Source organism: Anabrus simplex, chromosome 2 (genome assembly GCF_040414725.1).
Source record: "Anabrus simplex isolate iqAnaSimp1 chromosome 2, ASM4041472v1, whole genome shotgun sequence".
NCBI classification, from domain to species: domain Eukaryota; kingdom Metazoa; phylum Arthropoda; class Insecta; order Orthoptera; family Tettigoniidae; genus Anabrus; species Anabrus simplex.
Genome location: NC_090266.1, coordinates 770418555 through 770437270, shown reverse-complemented (window position 1 = coordinate 770437270; position 18716 = coordinate 770418555). Strand labels below are relative to the sequence as shown.

At 37.7% G+C, this 18716-nt stretch overlaps 1 protein-coding gene across 2 annotated transcripts in view; it reads right to left on the bottom strand.

The window, feature by feature from the left end:
• Positions 1-3718: 3718 nt before the first annotated feature.
• LOC136864443 (uncharacterized) overlaps positions 3719-18716 on the bottom strand; it is a 106856-nt gene continuing 91858 nt past the window's right edge. For both annotated transcript variants that reach the window (XM_067141444.2, XM_067141446.2), the window contains exon 6: positions 3719-6534. In XM_067141444.2, coding sequence (XP_066997545.2) covers positions 5493-6534 — 1042 coding nt within the window. In that variant the 3' untranslated portion in view covers positions 3719-5492. The remainder of the gene's footprint in view (positions 6535-18716) is intronic.

Genomic DNA, 18716 nt, shown 5'->3' with positions numbered 1-18716 from the left:
CAGAAGGCCAACAAATTTAACTGTGAGATGCTAGAGAAAGGCGTACCAAACATGGATACTTTAGCATCGATTGCAAGAACAACAAGAATGATGCACTGTTACCTAATACTGCTTGAAGGAATGATCTACCTGGACAGGATCATTATACAAACAGATTTACAGGTGCTTCTGTAGTGTTATGGCATAATATTTGTGTTGACAACTGAAAGAACTACTTCTGTGTCACAGGGTATATTAGGCCTACCACTAGAGTTTATATCAACTACATTCTGAAGGAGCATATGGTGTTTGCTACATACACTGTGGGTCACTGAAACACAGATTTAACAGGCACAAGCACCAAATTTCAATAATGGTCTGGTCTCTACTCAAACTCAGCTTAAATTCTATAAAGAAAGAGAATAGAATAAGTTTGAGAATCCAAGATCACAGACAACCTGTTGCACCACAGACACTCCAAGAAATTCCAGAGACTTGTGCATAAAATGTCACCTACAAGTCTGAGAGTCATTCACGCTTAAGGAGAGAATACACGTGCTAATTTTATAATATCCTGATGGCAGCCAGACTAACACAAACTAGATCTATAATATCCTGATTTAGGAAGACTAGATGAACAAATGAGCAACATTTCTCACAATGCGTCGTTTAGTGCAGTTATATATGAAATTTTGTGGGGAAGAGAAAGAAAAGCAACCACATTCTGGATATAAACTTCCAGTCAGTAACTTCAGTTGTATTTTTCCGGCATAATTTGTAGTCACCTTTCTTACATGGCAATATGACAAAATAATTTTAAAATACCTAATTATTTTACGTAAAAGTGATATTTCAATCCTTAAAAAGAAAGAGCTACAAAATGTTTTCAAGACAAAACATAGTACAGTAGAAGTCCGCTATAGCGAAAAATTTACTCGCTACAACGGATTGTCGTTATATCCAATTTTTTGTAAAAGTTGGGGGAAAACTCACACACGTGAAAATAGGTAAGGAATAGCAATCCGTTTGTTTGTTCAAAACTTCCTTTTTCGTGGATTTCCATACTATGGTTTACTTGCAAGTTATTTTTCTAATTCAGAGACAACATGTCACATATGTTCAATTTCAATATGAAAAGTTCCAGTAGTATCACTCAGTGGCTTCTGTGGCAAATGTTTCAGTTTTCTTATTCAAACAGTCACCTAACCTAACTTAACCTCGTATGTATCATGAAAACATATTTTAAGCACCAATAGAGTAATGATAACCTTTTGGCTATAAATTACTCAGGAATAGCCTTTATGAAATTTAACCAGACGCGAGAAAATACAATGAAACCTCATAGTGCGTTCCTCATCAATACGATTTCTCGCTTAGCACGTCGTAAATTCGAAGTCCCGATTCGCTCTGTATGAAATCTATTTAAACATACCTCACTTATCGCGTCACAGATTTTAATTATTATCGCTCAGTATGATCACATTTTTCCCAGCCCTGTAATTGTTCTTTGTCATCCCTTGTGAAGGAACATGATTTCCAACACAGATTACAGCCCTAGCCACAGATGCCACGTCGGGGAAAGTTACGCAAAAACGGGAAATGGCCTGGAATTCTGGAAATTTAGAGAGTGAATTATAGTTTCGGGAAGCAAACTAAAGCCTAAATAAAGTTCAGTTTTGTTTTTTGGTTTTCACTGATATAGCTGAATAACCCAGTAAACCTGTTTGTGTTTGTATTTCGTATTCCATTCTGAAGTAAAAAATTTATTCTGTGTTGCGTGACACAGTGAAGGGTAGCGAATATTTGTCGCGTGATAGACCAAGTAAGGATTAGGAACATAATCGTGTGAAGTTGACTAGCATGGTGCATATTTATCTTGTGGCAGCCCCGTTATAGATACTGAAAAAGTCATGAAATTGCTTACTAATGAAGACAATATCCAGGAAGTGGACAGGCATCTGAATCTTTCAACTGTGGCACGTATCTTGAAACTCGCACCTTCGAGTTTTGACTCAAATCTATCGAAGCGTTGTCACATTCAAGATGACAGTCCACGTCATTTCTCTCGCACATGGCCGAGTTTAATTTCCAAATTCATGGTCGAAGTGTGTGGCCAGAAAACAATGTTTAACCCACTGGTCCGAAATATATATTTGCTTTAGAAAGTGTGTGATCTGAAATAATGCGCTGATACTTTTATGTGGCCCCACTGCAGACGTTTTTATATGCGTTAGGTGTTTTACATACTTTTTAATACACCATTTTTATTTAACAAGCCCCAGTGGAAAAGGTTTTCATATTTCTTCTCTCGTCTCTTTCACGCCTTTTAATACTCTCATTGCATGTTTAAAAAAGGTAGATAGCCTATATCTTTCACTGTACCCGTGCATACACAACAAAAAATGCACGCACGTCGCAAAAAGAAAACCGTATCAAATGTCCACATATTCGTGTTGGATAATTCTTATTCGGGTGTCCAACAGTACTTTTTCTCACTTGACACATTATCTTTCCTTGTAACCTGCAAAAGCGCCTAACAAGGTTTCACCGAAGAAACTAACCTCCGAAATCCGTCATCCACTATGCGCCGTATTTTGAGGTGTATCACATTCTTGCTTAATTACAGCACATAGTTTTAAAATTAAGCGACCGTTTACTTCAGCCTCCATTTTTAATGAATTAACTACTGCTATTGGCCAAGTTATTTACGCATTGCGGAAACGTATTCTCTTTCATTTCGAATTGTGCTTATAGAACACCAGTCGACGAGTATTATTAATCGAATCCGATATAGCCTTCGAGTTCGAAGTGCATAAATACTGATAATGATAAAAAATATGCATGCTTAATCGATCATAATAACGGATGCATCCGTGATAGGGTTCTCACTGTTTCTGAAGGATAATACACGGTCTAATATAGCTTTATTGAAGGGATAGAAAAAAGCTGTCTTTACAACGGAGTTCTCGCTATAGCGGACTTCTACGGTATGTGACTTAACTGACCTAGCTTAATGGTCCTAGATAACTGTTGAGAGCACAAAAGAAAAGTGCCAGTCTTCGCTTTATTATAATGTATACTATTCTTTGTTTCCAACACAGAATATATTTTCAGCATGCTAGAAATACTAGGAATCAGATGTAGTGTTACTTCAGAGTAAACTTTAGAAAAGAGTTTGCTACAATTATGAACTAAGGATGTCAAATACTCAACATTAGTCATCAGTGAAGTGTCCTGTGCAAGCTATTGCGAACAAACTGGTCATGGCATATTTCATTTAAGATACAGTGTAATTTCCTATAGCTTTATTTTGGTTTTCTAGATTCTAAATGCAATTAGTCAAAATTAATTTAAAAAACAAAGAAAACCTTGGAAGTGTGAACACAAGGGACAATACTCTATCACTGTCAAATTAATCAACACTACAACTTAATCCACAATGGGCAGTCATAAAATTCTGTTTCCTAGTGTCCTGTACTATGGTCCAAAGAGAGTATCTAAGATAATTTAGGGTACAGTACTTGATCCTGAAAATGTATGACATTTTCATGTGCATAACATGGCCCAGTGAAATGTGTATTCATAGTAGAAGATTCCCTGATTTGTAATGATATGTTCGGCAATATTATGACAAAAATTTAAAAAGACATTTCATTCCAATCACAGATTTCATACTGATAACATATTACAGGACAGAAAATATCAGGTTAAGGGAAAGAAACCTACAAAATGCTACATGTTAAGAACAATCCAAAATAATGTATTTTTTCTTAGCAACTGTACTTTCAGTATGGTGTTATTACAGTGAAATTTATAGAAATGATTTTCAGCCAATCTGAGACCTTCAACTGAAAAGCTTTTCTACAGAAAACATCTATGATTAATGAAGTTCCTAATTGCCAAAATATATATAAATATAATGTAGCTCTAATTTCTGGTATCAGAAACAACATTCATCTCAAACTTGCACCTTTTACACAGGCCACAAGTTCTAGAAATCAAATCACAGCTGAAGTAAACTTATATAAAAAATAAAAATCCATAAATGCTGGACAAAAATAGATTTAAACAATAAATACCACTGAACAGAGAGAACATGATAAAAAGAATATGGAAGAGGTGATGGTTAATGAACATGAAAGAAAAGGAAAGAAACTTTTAAGCCGTAAAAATTACAATCAGATCTGAAAAAAAAAAAAAAAAAAAATCTCGTGATCAACAACAATTAAAGATATTCAACTATTCCTTTCTCTAACTATGAATCTAAATGTTAACTTTGCTTTCCAGAGGTATTTCCTTTACATTAAAATCCATACAAAGTTTTTATCATGTTATCTCTACTTTCTAAATGTAACTGAATGTCATGATTGGAATTTCACTTTAATATAGCTATAAACAAAAACAATGTAATACTCATATCAAATAATTGCATTAAAACAGAGTTTCCAATTTATCACTATTTGCTTCAACAAAACCACTCATGACTTCAATGAGTTCATTTAGTCAATGAAAATTTCCTTAGGCTTATTTAAAATGGGGTAAAATCATATACATACATCATTTCATTTTTAGCATTACTGCAAGACACAAGTGAGTGGAAAGGTGATTATAATAAATTTATGGTAACTTAAACTAGATTATATACTGTATATACATATATATAATATTTTAGAGGGGAGGATAAATCGCTGAGGTAAGAAACACCGTAACCACGTCTGTTATCACAAATTGAACATTAAATGCTGAGTAGAAAATGTAACTTTAGTGAAGGAAATTCTTTGTTTTTATAAAACTGCCTACTCACTAATGACTCTTAAAACAATGTTTTTATATAAAAACATTACTTTTCTTTGTTTTTAAATCCTTCAGCCTTAGGCACACATCTGGCATATGGTGAATATAGTGCTATGAGGCGCTGGCCCCTTACCCAGCGTCAAAACACACTAGTATTTCATGAGTGATGCAGCTCCATAGGAAGCTGCACAGATTTCCAACATGAAATAAGTTATTTCATGTATTATTAGATGTGTGTCAAAACAATTAACAGTAGAACCAAAGCTTCATAGGAAGCTGCATAGATTTCAAACATGAAATAAGTTATTTCATGCATTCTTTGACGTGTGTCAAAACAAACAGTAGAATCAAAGCCCAGTAATTATCTATGAAATAAGGCATTGAAAATACTGATCAGAATTGACTCACATTTGAATTATTTTTAAACTGCAGCCCAACACTAACTAGCACTTGTGTGATGGTTTTAAGACTCAGATATAGGCAGAAATGCACTGGAAAGTCCCCTAGTTCCCAACATTTCTCCAAGGGAACTGCAGCTGATTCTGAATGCTAGTCAGAACGTAGACAGCAAAAAGAGGACAGCTTCCAGAACAATAGCCCACAATATGATATAATTCTGTATTCTACCGCTGAATACAATGATAAAATAATGACCATGATCTCACATCTATGACAAAACTTTCAAGTACAAATATGAGAACATGAAACTACTGCACTTATCACGTGGAATGCAAACGTCTATATGTTTCCAGCAATTCGTTTGTAGGAGCACACAAATAGGCGGTGGCAGCTGAAGATACCTGTATCATAGCTGCTGCTGCTGCTGAATTATTAGGCCCTGTGGCACCACCAGTAGGTGTTGCAGCCACATGATGCAAAATGTTAGGAGCTAGCAATGCTGAATTATTGATTGTTGTTAGAGGGGAATTATTATGAGTTAAGGCAACAGGGTGTGCTTCAACAACACTGCCATCCAGCTGCACAGTAGCCTGCTGCTGCTGTTGCTGAGATACAGTCTGAAGGGCTGTTGCTGCGTTTGGAGGATTCTTGTTCCGGTGACGTTGTTTGTGGGTCATCAGGTACTGTTTCATTGCAAACCCTTTGTTACAAATATCACACTTGTATGGCAGGGGATTATCCAAACTTGCAGCACTAGTACCACCACCAGCACCTCCACCACCTTCTTCTGCACTACCTCCACTCGTAGAACAAGCAACATGACTGCCACGGTGCATAACATAATAATGTTTCACTACAAAAGATTTACCACAAGTTTCACAAATATAAGGGCCTGCAATACCATGAGTTTTACGATGCTTGTGAAGGTTATCCTTGCGGCTGAATGATTTACCGCACATTTCACAGGCGTGCATCTTCTGTCCAGTATGAGATACTGCATGCCGAACCAAGTGTTCCTTCCGGCTGAAAGCCTTCCCACAAGAACTACAAACATAGGGTCTTTCACCTGTATGTAGCTTACGGTGTTGAAACAAGTGCTCTTTTCTTTTGAAAGGTTTTCCACATATGTCACACGCAAAGTAACTCCCACCCCCACCATTCTTATCACCATTAGTATCGTTACTTTCTTGGCAGTACGGAGCATGATTATGTAGTTCCTCCAGACTTGCAAATGCTTTCCCACATCGAGCACATGGACGTGCAGTTGTGCCTGCTGCTTCCACTAATGAACCTTGCGCACCATTGTCCACAATGTTGGCACCCTTCATGCGTAAGAATTCTCCAATCTGAGCAATGGAGGACCTGAAACCATTAAAAATATAAAGAAATTTCTATCATGAATAAGTAACAGAATGTAAAGAAAAGGTCACTCAATGCATAGATGTCCAAGGGAAGCAAGCCTTCATATTTATTGCAAAATTTAAAGAACAGGATGTAAATTTTGTAACTCAGAATCGGTATATAACAATAGTAGTTTATCATATACTGCACCCTGAAACCTCTCGATCTGTGTTTTTAAAAATCCTGCTGGACTAAACTTCATCACACTAGAGATCTTGAAACAAAGGATGTGTCTGGTTGTATATTCAGAAGAGACAGGTGTTATTCTCTCTTACACATTAATAGCTGAATAATTTGGTACATGATGCTCCTTTTATCATCACACTCTCGGGAGGAATTAGAAAAAGAAAAGACACTCAAGTGTTGAGATCTCAACAGTATACAGTCAGCTGTGACAAGCCACCCTTCACCCAATAACAAATCTCAACATGGAGACTAAATACAGGGTGTACACTGCTTTAAGTTCACAACCATGTGTTTAGACACAGTCATAACTCTAGATCTTAAATTCATCCTACAGCAAATGAAAAAAAGGATCAATGGCAAGCAAAAAACTGAGAAAAATTTAAGACAATATCTGTACTAAGAAAGAAAATTAAGATTTGCGAAATGACTGGGACATCAATATTACCCAGTTAATATTAATGGCTTGAAAACAACTCTCTCTGAAATACCCAGTTACGTTTTGCACCCTCCATTTTTTTATTCCCAAACATTTCTATAGAATGTATCTAAACTGTTTGGAATATTAGATTATGGTAGTTTGAAATCTTGCAATAAACGTGGTTCCTTCTCAAATTATTTTTGGTCCTAGCAACCCATTCACTAGCACTGATACACTTTTTCCTGTCACTTTCTCCATCTGATAGTATTTATCAAGTAAGTTCCCTTTTCATTAGTTGAAATCTACCGTACTTACTGAGCTCCTATTTTCCTTTTGTATTTCTTCTCTTTTGTTGTATTTACCTGGCTTACCTCCTATATCACAGTTCCCATAAAGACTGACGACATATTGAGATGGCCCCTTCAGCGAGTGTCACTGCCCGTCCCTTAATGCACCCGGGAAGAAGAAACAAACTCGCTGGAGGCTGAAAAGAAATAGAGCTAGAAGACCTTGCCCAACTCCTTTACTGATATCTGTCAATGTCTCCTTTCTGTCACTCCCTCTTTCCATTCCAATATGTCATTGTGTGTATAATTTTTATTTTGTTTCTACTTTGTTCCCTTTCCATTTCTTGATTATAGCTATAATTCTAATGTGATTAATAAAATGATTTTTCTACAGATAAATATATTTTACAGAAATTATTTTTTCCTTTGGTGTTCATGTTACCACTGCGAACAATGAATTCAGTAACATTAGGAACTATAAACAAGCAAAGGGCACTTGAATTTAAAAAATCTTCACTCTTAATATTCTCCACCCCTGTATCAAACTGCTACCAGGCAGAATGTAGCGGGGGGAATCATATTTTGTATTACTAGTTGGGACGTGCCACTCGATCGCCTGCTCGAGTAGGCTCGAGTGCTGACGTCGCAAACTGGTGTGTCGAGCTTGGTCGAGCAAGATCGAGCAGCACAGAATTCCCTCATCACGTAGGCATGCATGCACTCTTAGCAGGACGTGTGTCTTGACTCGAGCTACACCTCCGTCTTCACTCATTCTCTTTGGTCTTCACATTCCAGCATTACATTGTAGTAGAGTAATTAGCGATCTTTCTACAGAAGTACGGACGTACCACAAGTCTTAGAGGACACATTAGTTTATTAAAGCCATATATGAACAGAATAAATTTTTGTAATCAAATTTAACCGACTGCTCAACATGAAGATGAGCTCTGCATAGTGACAACATTTCTGTGGTTTTTCTGTCATTTGGTCGCTACTTCCATGTCTGGTTCTTCTGATCATTGGATGCATCATTTCAATAACATATTCTTTTCAGTTTTATTATAGAGCTATGATACTATTTCTCCTACACGAAGACGTGTTTATATACAATACACCATTGGTATGACAGAAGCTTCGATATTTAACTTATATCCATTCAATTTATAATTATTTTGCTGCTGAATATGCTAATTAGGAAAAGGGAAAGGAGGGAGAATAGTAATAATAATAAGAAAATTGAACAGAACACAAATCCTGAGTCCGATAGAATATAACTGAACTTTCAGGATTTTTAAAATTACATCTCACAATCTGTAGATATTACATGTTGTGAAAATGCATCACTGAACATATAGGGCTGGTATTATGTCCTTGTAATTCTAGTGGATTAGTCATTAATAATTCAGTATATTTTGATATAAACTTATTTTATTATCACGAACATGCAGTATTTGACATCAAAGAGCAAAGAAGATTGCCACGCAACTGATTTAGTACAAGGAAATCACTCATAGATGGCGGGCCATACTCCTGCTCGAGCACTGCTCGACCTACATCGAGCTGTGATGTCATCAGCTCGAGCTGCGCTCAAGCCCATCCCTAATTACTGGTAACATAACTGAGAGAGAAGGAAATTATTAATACAATATTCTATGACAGGTACCACGAGTCTGAAACCTGTATGTGCTATTTATTGATATATAATTCCCATGATAGGCAGAAAAAATTGCCTGAAGTGCCTGCAACTTAATGGGACTACCATGTTACATCCTTCACTTGCAAATAGTTTCTGGAATAAATTCAATAAATAAATTCATGAAATTCATAAATTCATAAAATAAATTCATTAAATACAGGGTTATTCAAAATGATTGTCGGGGTTTCAAAAAATCATAATACACAGTGCAATCGACATAGAAATACGAATATTGTTTTATTGCGCATTGTAATCACAGAATTTTTTTACATACATTACAAATGCTCATTACAAATTCCCTTTGTCATTCTACACACATCTACTCCATAGTCCATCTCTTCCCTCACGTGCCCCAACATGTCAGCAGTGATGTTTAGGAAGGCTGAACAAATTACTTTTGGTCATAGCAACCTATTCACTAAAACTGATACACATTTTCCTGTCACTCTTTCCATCTGATAGTATTTATCACGCAAGTTCCCTTCTCATTAGTTATAATCTACCGAATTTCATCTGCAGTGCTTCATATCGAGAATATTCACTGGTAGAGGAGGAAAAAACACTATCTTTAAAGTATCCTCACACTGTGTTGAATATGGTAAATGTGGTGGCCAGGGTAAGAGCATCTGATCACAATCCATTCTGCATCTGATCCATCGTTGTGGCACTTCTTGGATTTAAAAAAATTCAGACCTCTCTGTGGAAATGAGGTGGTGCACCATGTTATCATCCCTGTCATCACTCAACTAGGGTAACAGACATTCTTTAAGCATGCCCAGGTAAGTCAGCCATGACCCTGTCCATTGAAGAATGGGCCAGCACAGAACACATTTACCTTTGGGGAGTCACACACATGTTCCACATAACAATGAGGGTTTTTGCTCCCCAAATTCAAACATTTTGTTTATTCAATTTTCCACTCACAAGGAAGGTTGCTTTGTTGGTGAAAACTAGTCTGTCACGAAAACCATCATCACCTTCACAACATTCTTGCAGAGTGATGCAAAAATTTGAATGCAGGACTTTGTCATTACCTGTTGCTTGATGCAACTGTAAGTGATATGGCTTTATCTTCAGTCGCCTTCGTAACACACACCATAATGTGGTTTGAGGTACATTCAGTTCCGTGCTGTCTGTTGTAGTAGATTTCTTAGGGTTATGGAGATTAGCGCTCCTGCTCTGTTTCACTCCCGCTTCTGACACAGAGGGAGGCCCACTGCTTTTCCCTTTACACAAACAACCTGTAACCACAAATTGAGCGCACCATCTGCGAACAGTTGTCGGAGGGATGGTCCTTCCCATATTTCGTTCCAAAATGGTGCTGGACTATGGCAACAGACCAATATCGATGATATTCAAGAGTACAAAACGGCTTCTCCTTACAGCTGACAGACATTTTATAAATACTGCTGTAGCTGCCACCTGATGGTAACCGATGTCACTATAGCCGATGCAGAACAAAACTTTGAGAGTTTGTGTAGCCATCGCTGCAATAATAATAATAATAATAATAATAATAATAATAATAATAATAATAATAACAACAACAACTTTTTCCATTGTTTTTAAAACAAAATCATGAAAACCCGACAATCATTTTTTTAACCCTATAATAAATGGAAATAGGCAGTGTATTTGAAACAAAGGTTTAAAAGAAATTTTATATTACAATATCTATGTATAGAAACACAGGTCTCAAAATAAAACACATACTATGAAATGACCTGAGTTCCATACCATTTCATTTCAGTCGTAAGAAAACTAGCAGAGCACCAGGTAGGACTGGTGAAGATTCAACAGCAGAGGTTTCATCACATGAACTATTATGCAAGCTAAACAAAATAGTTCCCCATCTTTATTTCAATAACAAACTGCATATAATAAGCAGGTTATGTCTTAGTTTTCAAACAAAATACTGCAGTTAAAATGATGTCGTCCTCAGTGGCAATTTTACTGAATCTGGAATGATCAATCCATTCTCTAAGCTATAACTTGCAGCTGCAGAGTTTTGTTAAAACGATAGTTACCTGGAATTCCTTCAGCAGAATTAACTTATGCTATTTCCAGAATCTAAAGCAAGGATTAATAATAATGTTATTGATTTTACATTGCACTAACTACTTTCACAGCTTTCGGAGACACCGAGGTGCAGCAATTTTTTCCCACAGGAGTTCTTAAATGTGCCGGTAAATCTACTGACACAAGGCTGAGGAATTTGAATACCTTTAAATACCACCAGATTTAGCCGAGATTGAACATGCCAAGTTGTGCTCAGAAGGCCAGCGTTCTACTGTCCGAGCTACTCAGCCTGGAGATGAGGATAGAGGACTAACTAATCAATGGGATCATTACGGATGTTACTGTAACCATTCATCAAGGCCCATTATTCAGATACAAAATTCATTTAATCCAAACAACAATGACCCCATTGAAATTTGATGGATGGGATTTTTTAAAAGATGCTTTAGAAATAAACAGCATATTTTTAATGATAAAACTAATTTATAATCCTGTTTACTGCATACGATAGGTAATGGATCTGTTATTCAATGCATTTAAGCTTGATTTAAAGCACTTATTTATATAATGTATTTAGTATGACCTTTAGGTACAGTTCGCGATTTCAAACTCGAGACACTGTGACATACAACTGGCCATGAGTAAATACTGGCCCGGGTAGAGATACAAATACAATCTAAAGTTTGCCCTTGTACTTTGTTGATCATCAAACAAAAACCATAACAAATAGGAAATTTTAGTCTTTTGAAGGAAAAAGGAAGTGCTGTGTCTGATGGTGTTAGATTAATTAATGACATCAAGAGTTTTTTGACCTCCCTTTTACTAGTAATGATTTCAATCCCTGGACAGTTGTCATCCACATTTCCTACAATTGAACGTACCCCATTTAAAAGACCTTGAGAAGCATTTAAATTTCTTAATAAAATCACAATAGCACCAGGTATAAGGTTTATAAAATAAAGAGCATCGATTTCATTGCAGTTTTTATTTAAACATTGATTTCATCACAGTTTTCGTCTTTCGGGGACAGGAATAATAAATTTAGAGAAAATACATCACCTGAAAGATTTAAAATCCTCTTCCGCTATTATCCTGAATGGCAAATGTGTAAAGGTGGAAAACTCTGAAGACTCATTGTTTAAGTGACAGTAAACACCATTACCAATTTGATAAAAAAAAATATAATAATAAAAATATCAGAGAATTCAAAACCATCTGGTTTTGTGCATAAGTTTCCAGACAGCTGAAATACCTTTCATTCTGAACAAAGTGGGGAAAACTAAATACAATTTTGAATTATTCTTTGTTTAGAGACATGTAGAGGCACTGTCAAGATCTGAAATCTCTTCCAAGTATGATTGTACGATTATTTTTTCTCCAAAATGAATACTACTATCCGTAACATCTCTGAGAAGTCTTACCAATGCACAGTGATGCATATAAATTAGCCATACGAGCTTCATCCAACATAATTATCTGTGCAGATCATACCAGATAAAGCCTTGCTATTTTCAAAGAGGACACAGAAAGTTCATAGTTTTACAGGAAACTCTAAATTACTGTGCACTGTATGACCATTTGGTAACAGCATATCTGCAATCTCTGTCCATGCCACAGGTATAACTTCTAACACTAAATTAAAACGCTTTTGTATCAAACGCTGGTATACAGAGATGCCAACATTCAAAGGTGGTCATCAGTAGTGTGAATCTCAGAAGAGATCGTAGGGAATGTGACACCTCGGGTAAATTATAATGTGCAATTGAATGGGTGCTCGCAGAAACGGGATAACCAACATTTTGTCAGAACAGAGATAAATAAACTTTTGCAAATGTCAAGAAACAAAAACTATACCATAAAATTTGTTTCATTATTTTATCTCAATGTAGTACCTTTAAATTACCAATAGCATACAATAGAACTGTATTAAAAATGATAGGTGCTTGGAAAAATAGGAACATAAAAACTGAAGAAAATTGACTTTTGCATGACTTAGCTATAAATAATAGTTTACCTTAGATTCATAACCAAACTTTATTTTATGATCATACAATACAAAAAACGGTGTTTTATATCCAGTAAACTAGAAACAAACATGCTGCAGAGTTATTTTGGGATATGACATAACTTTCCCTCATGGAACAATAATCAGTCATATGGGTAATATTCTAATGCACTGAAGAAGAAATCCTCAGCCACTTCTTGGCCATTGCCAGCTGTCAGTTCTCTGTAATACTGGTGATATCTTGGAGCGACATATTCAAGCAGCTCAAGCAAGTCCTTAAGCTTTGCTGGATTTGTTGGCCTTGAACCATAGTACTTTGATGATGCTGCTGCTTGCTTAAAGGGGCCTAACATCTAGGTCATCGGCCCCTAATGGTACGAAATAAGACTAAATGAAATGACAAATTAAAAGCCCAAAAACATTCACTGACCACAATTCAAAACGTGAGGATGAAGAATGAATGGATGGATATGAACTTAAAACGATCAGTGGAAATGACCCATAATGCCTCAGATGCTCAGAAGCTGGCGTAGAACAATAGCATTACTAACCAAGGGACTGGTCCTATAGCACAATACCGAATCGATGATACTTGTAGTCGAAAGGGGTCCAAAAATCCAAGACAGTGGCCTCGTCACAATGGTACTTATCGCTAGGAAAGTAGAACCATGGTATTTGTCATGTTGCGGTACTAATGAAGAGTAGCGTAGACTCATGGTATTCCACACATTATGGTACTACTCACAGGTAACAAAATACGCACATGCATTACACACCTACACTGTTTTGCACATTGCGGCACCATTTACACGCAACGCAAACCTATGGTGTTCATCACATAAGGGCACTAACCACAGGGACTCGTACTATCCCGTGGTGTTCCTCATCTAGTGGGTACTAACCATAGGCAAGCCAGAACCATGGGTTCCCTCATCCCATGGTGTCACTCATATAGTGCTACTAATCACAGGTACTGTAAAAGCCATCGCGCTCTCATTTGCTACTAATCACAAACCTATTTGGTACCCAATATAGTGGTACTACGTACAAGTAAAAGCGACTCATGGTGGTCCCCGTGTAGTGGTACTAATCACAAGTAGTTTCATGGTTCTAATTTGAACATCCCTTGGTTGCCCCTTTTAGTCGCCTCTTACGACAGGCAGGGGATACCATGGGTGAATTCTTTGTCTACATCAGCCACCCACAGGGGATCCATTGTACTTTTGTGGTAGCTCAATACTAGCATGCGATCGCCGACCACCAATACTGTTCCTTTTGTTAATGTCAACACAATCATATTCCTCAACAATAACATATGAATGTTGCCATGTCCTGGGAGCCATCTGGTGACGAATGAACGTACCATTTCCACTTCTATAATAACGTCTAAATTCAAAAGCCCATTGCTTAAGAAGCCTTTCTCGTGGACAGTCGAGATTTCCTTCTGATGACGCAGAGCAGAGTTCTCTGCAACACGTCAAAAATTTCACCTTAATTTCTTGACACGGCATAAGCCCAAAAGCCTATATCATGTCTGTAACTTATGAATATTTAAAAAAAAATACTTAAATGGTTCAATGGTTCATCTTTCTTAATTAGTATGCTTGAAACTTTACTAATTAGTACACCACCCCCCACCCCCCATGGCACTACACCCCGTGAAGGGCCTTGACCTACCAAGCAACCGCTGCTCAGCCCAAAGGCCGGCAGATTACGAGGTTGCAAGTAATCAGCTTCATTTTCCGTATCAAAATTTAATCACTAAATTTTGCACCATTGAGAATCTTCCACCGTTTTGATACTTTATTTTGCCTTTTGGCAAATTTTTTATTTATATGTTAACAGTACATGTTTCGTTCCTTGTTTAGGAACATCCTCAGCTGTTACAGTGGCTTAGGTGAATGGTTAAAATTAAGATAGATGATATTAATTCGTATTTAGTTTTTAAGTGAATCAATGTATTTGTAAATCTATGTATTTTTAAAATTTTAACCATTCACCTAAGCCACTATAACAGCTGAGGATGTTCCTAAACAAGGAACGAAACATGTACTGTTAACATATAAATAAAAAATTTGCCAAAAGGCAAAATAAAGTATCAAAACGGTGGAAGATTCTCAATAGTGCAAAATTTAGAGATTACGAGGTGCCGTGTGTTCAGCACGACGAATCCTCTTGGCTTTCTAGACCGGGCCACTATCTCACCGTCAGATAGCTCCTCAATTCTTATCACATAGGCTAAGTGGACCTCGAACCAGCCCTCAGGGCCAGGTAAAAATTCCTGACCTGGCCGGGAATCGAACCCGGGGCCTCCGGGTAAGAGGCAGGCACGCTACCCCTATGCCATGGGACCGACTTTACTAATTATTACTCTTTGCTGATTTATAGATACCATTCTTTTTCTAGCAAAGGTTGAGTGCTTACAAACTTATCACGTCATTTTTACTACTTGACATGGCATTCTTACTGTAGCTCATTTTACTAAATCCATTCATCCAGCACAAAAACACAAGAAACAGCCCTTAACTTTTTTTCAATCAACCCAAAATCCCTGTCACAGGGGAGATATGTATGAGAGGAACTAGATACTTATACTCTATAATGTCAAATTTGTTAGCCTGAACAAGATGAGACCAGAAACTTATTAAATTAATGTTCTTATTTTGGGAAAAAGCTGAATCAGAATACAGAATTAAATGTTGATCATCATTCGGCACTATGATCATAATATACTGGTTAATACAAGAAATAATGTCATCTGCTCCCCTTACGGCCACTTCCTCTGACCACATATACATGTAAACTTCATTATTAGCTTCTTTATGCACTCCAAAATTAAATGTCCATAACTGTCTTTTATAAAAAGTATCACCAACATTCAGATGAGGTGTTGGTAAACATTGCTGCAAGTCAACAGTAATGACATGAACATCACTGTTTTCTTTTGCAATCCGAGTGTCATTCTGTAAGGTTCGGTGTGCTACATTTGAGTCGTATGCGCGAACAAACATCTATGATGTGTCCTCGATCTGTATTTGTAGGTAGTTTGAGCATATCTCAACAGATGGCTATAATATTCCGGAAATTATGAAGAGAAATGCACTTGAAAAATAATGGAACAGAAGTCTATGTTACATCGTTTCCCGCGCGAGCGCTCGACAATAATCTTAACCACTGTAAAGAAGCAAGTTTAATTACGTTTTATATTTAATGGAACATTATTTGTACGCACCAAATCATTATAATTAGACTAAAATATTCAAATAATACTATTCTCCTCTGTATGCATCCATTATGTGCGAAAGAGTGAGCGCGTGCACTTCTAACCTGTTGGTTTACGGAACAAAAGTGTATGTTACATTCTCTCGCATAGCAATGTCCCGCGGTCAACAATCATCTTTATTGCCATTTTTCTAAATATGTAGGGAATGTAACATAAGACGTTTGTTCGCGCATACGACTCATTTGATTTTTCATTGTGGATTTGCTACCTGCTTTGCAAGACCTGTTTCTTTACAGGATCACACTTGATTTGAAGTTTTACCTTGAAACCATCACAAATTTTGTGTGTGTGTCACTCTTCAGTCTACTGAATGACAAATTGAAATATTTGTGGAAAATTGACCTATATATTTTGTTACTAGCCCAAGTCAAGGCTTGGAAGTGGAGGCCTCGCCCACACATGCCAGAAAGGCATCCATGTTTCCTCCACATGGGTGATACGGTGGTTCAGGTGAAATGGGGCTGGTGACTGAGGTGAAGGCTCACTGCGGGGTGCTGGAACCAACACATCACTTTGCTCTACGTAGCCCGGACGAGCTGCGGATTGGGAAAGGGGCGATCCCAACCTAGGGGGGAAGTCATGGCTGTGAACTCAGTCATGATAATGCCAAGTGGAGACCACGTGAGTAGGCACTGAAGGGGGAACAAACCTGGCTACGTTCAGGCCAGGGGCAGACCGCTGGATGGATGACTGAGGGGCGTGGTCTCTGCTACGGAGAGCTTGAATTGCGGAAAGACAATGTCTGGCTATGTGCCTCACCACGGATGGTGAGAACAATGCTCAGGACCCTAGAAGGGGCAAAAACCCTATTAATGATTGAAATCTGGATGCTTATAAAGAACCAATTTCAAAAACTTCGACATCAAGGGAAGCCAAGGAAGCTCCAGTAGAGCAGATCCGGGAGCAAGCTCAAGATGAAAAAATGGAGACAGAAGTCCCAATTGGACAGGCTGTCGCAGACTCAAAACAAGAAATGGCAAAAAAAAAAAAAAAAAAACTCCAGTAGAGCAGACTGTTACCACAAGCAAACCAGGAACATCCGTAGAGACAGAACTGAAGATTTCTGCATCGAAAATCAACAGATTTCTATCGACAGATCACCTCGCAACAGTGCATATTACAAGGAAAGGAAGAGAGCGAAGAAGGAAGCCAAAATAGCAGCTGGAACTTGGACGGAGGAGCAGCCAAGGAACAGGGATCGGCGAGAGGCTATCCCTCTGACAACGCCCAAAAGGCCAAGGTCGGGGGATAGTACGCCATCAAGTTCGGCCGCAAAACGGCCCACCAAGAAACAGAAAGAAGAGATGGTCATGTCCTTTTCGGAAAGACTCATTTCAATCAAGGTAGCTATAATACCTAAAATCATTTCCAGATGGGAAACTGAAGGAGGAAGATGTGAAGGAACTTTCATCTGCTCTGATAGGGCAAATGAAACCGATGTCAGACGGATGCCTTCCAGGCTTCCTCGTCTCCAAGGCTGGAAAGTAGAGCAATGGTACTGATCTGCACAAATCCTGGAACTAAAAGCTGGCTGGAACAGACAGTGGCCAATTGCAATCCTTGGAAAGGGGAGAATTTGGAGGTGGCAGAAGCCAAGAAGGTGCTGAATACTACAAAGGTCATCAAGTTTCCTCCTCCATTTGACAAGATGAAGGCTGATGACATGCTTGTCAGGATACATCAGCATAACACCAAACTTCCGATGAAAGAGTGGAGAATGCTGAATGCAACAACTACTGATAACGGAGGAAGGACAATTCTTTTGGCCCTTAATGAAAGAGATTCTGAAGAGCTCAATAAGAGAGGCCATAAGGCCAAGCTTGAACTTCGGCGGAACAAATTTCAAGTAATTAAGGGAAAAACAAAACCTAGCGTTGGCAAGGATGGTACTGAAAATTCTACAGGCCAACCTACAACATAAAAAAATCAGCTGTTGCTAATTTTGTCAGGAAGTTCAAGTCCGAGGCTATCGATGTGACTCATAAGAGCCATGGGTAGATAAGGGCAGAGTAGGACTGGCAGAATCTGAAGGTAAGCTAATGTATGATAACACATCGAATATGCCTAGAACATGTTTACTGTGAGCAGAAAACTAAAATTCCTTCTGTTGCAGGAACATTGATCAAAGGACTTAGTGGTGGCCAAGATAAAACTTGGAAATTGGAAAGGTCCCAGAGAAATAACCATAGGCTCCGCATACCTCCCATATGACTAAACTAATCTGCCCCCATCAGAAGAAGTTTTGAACC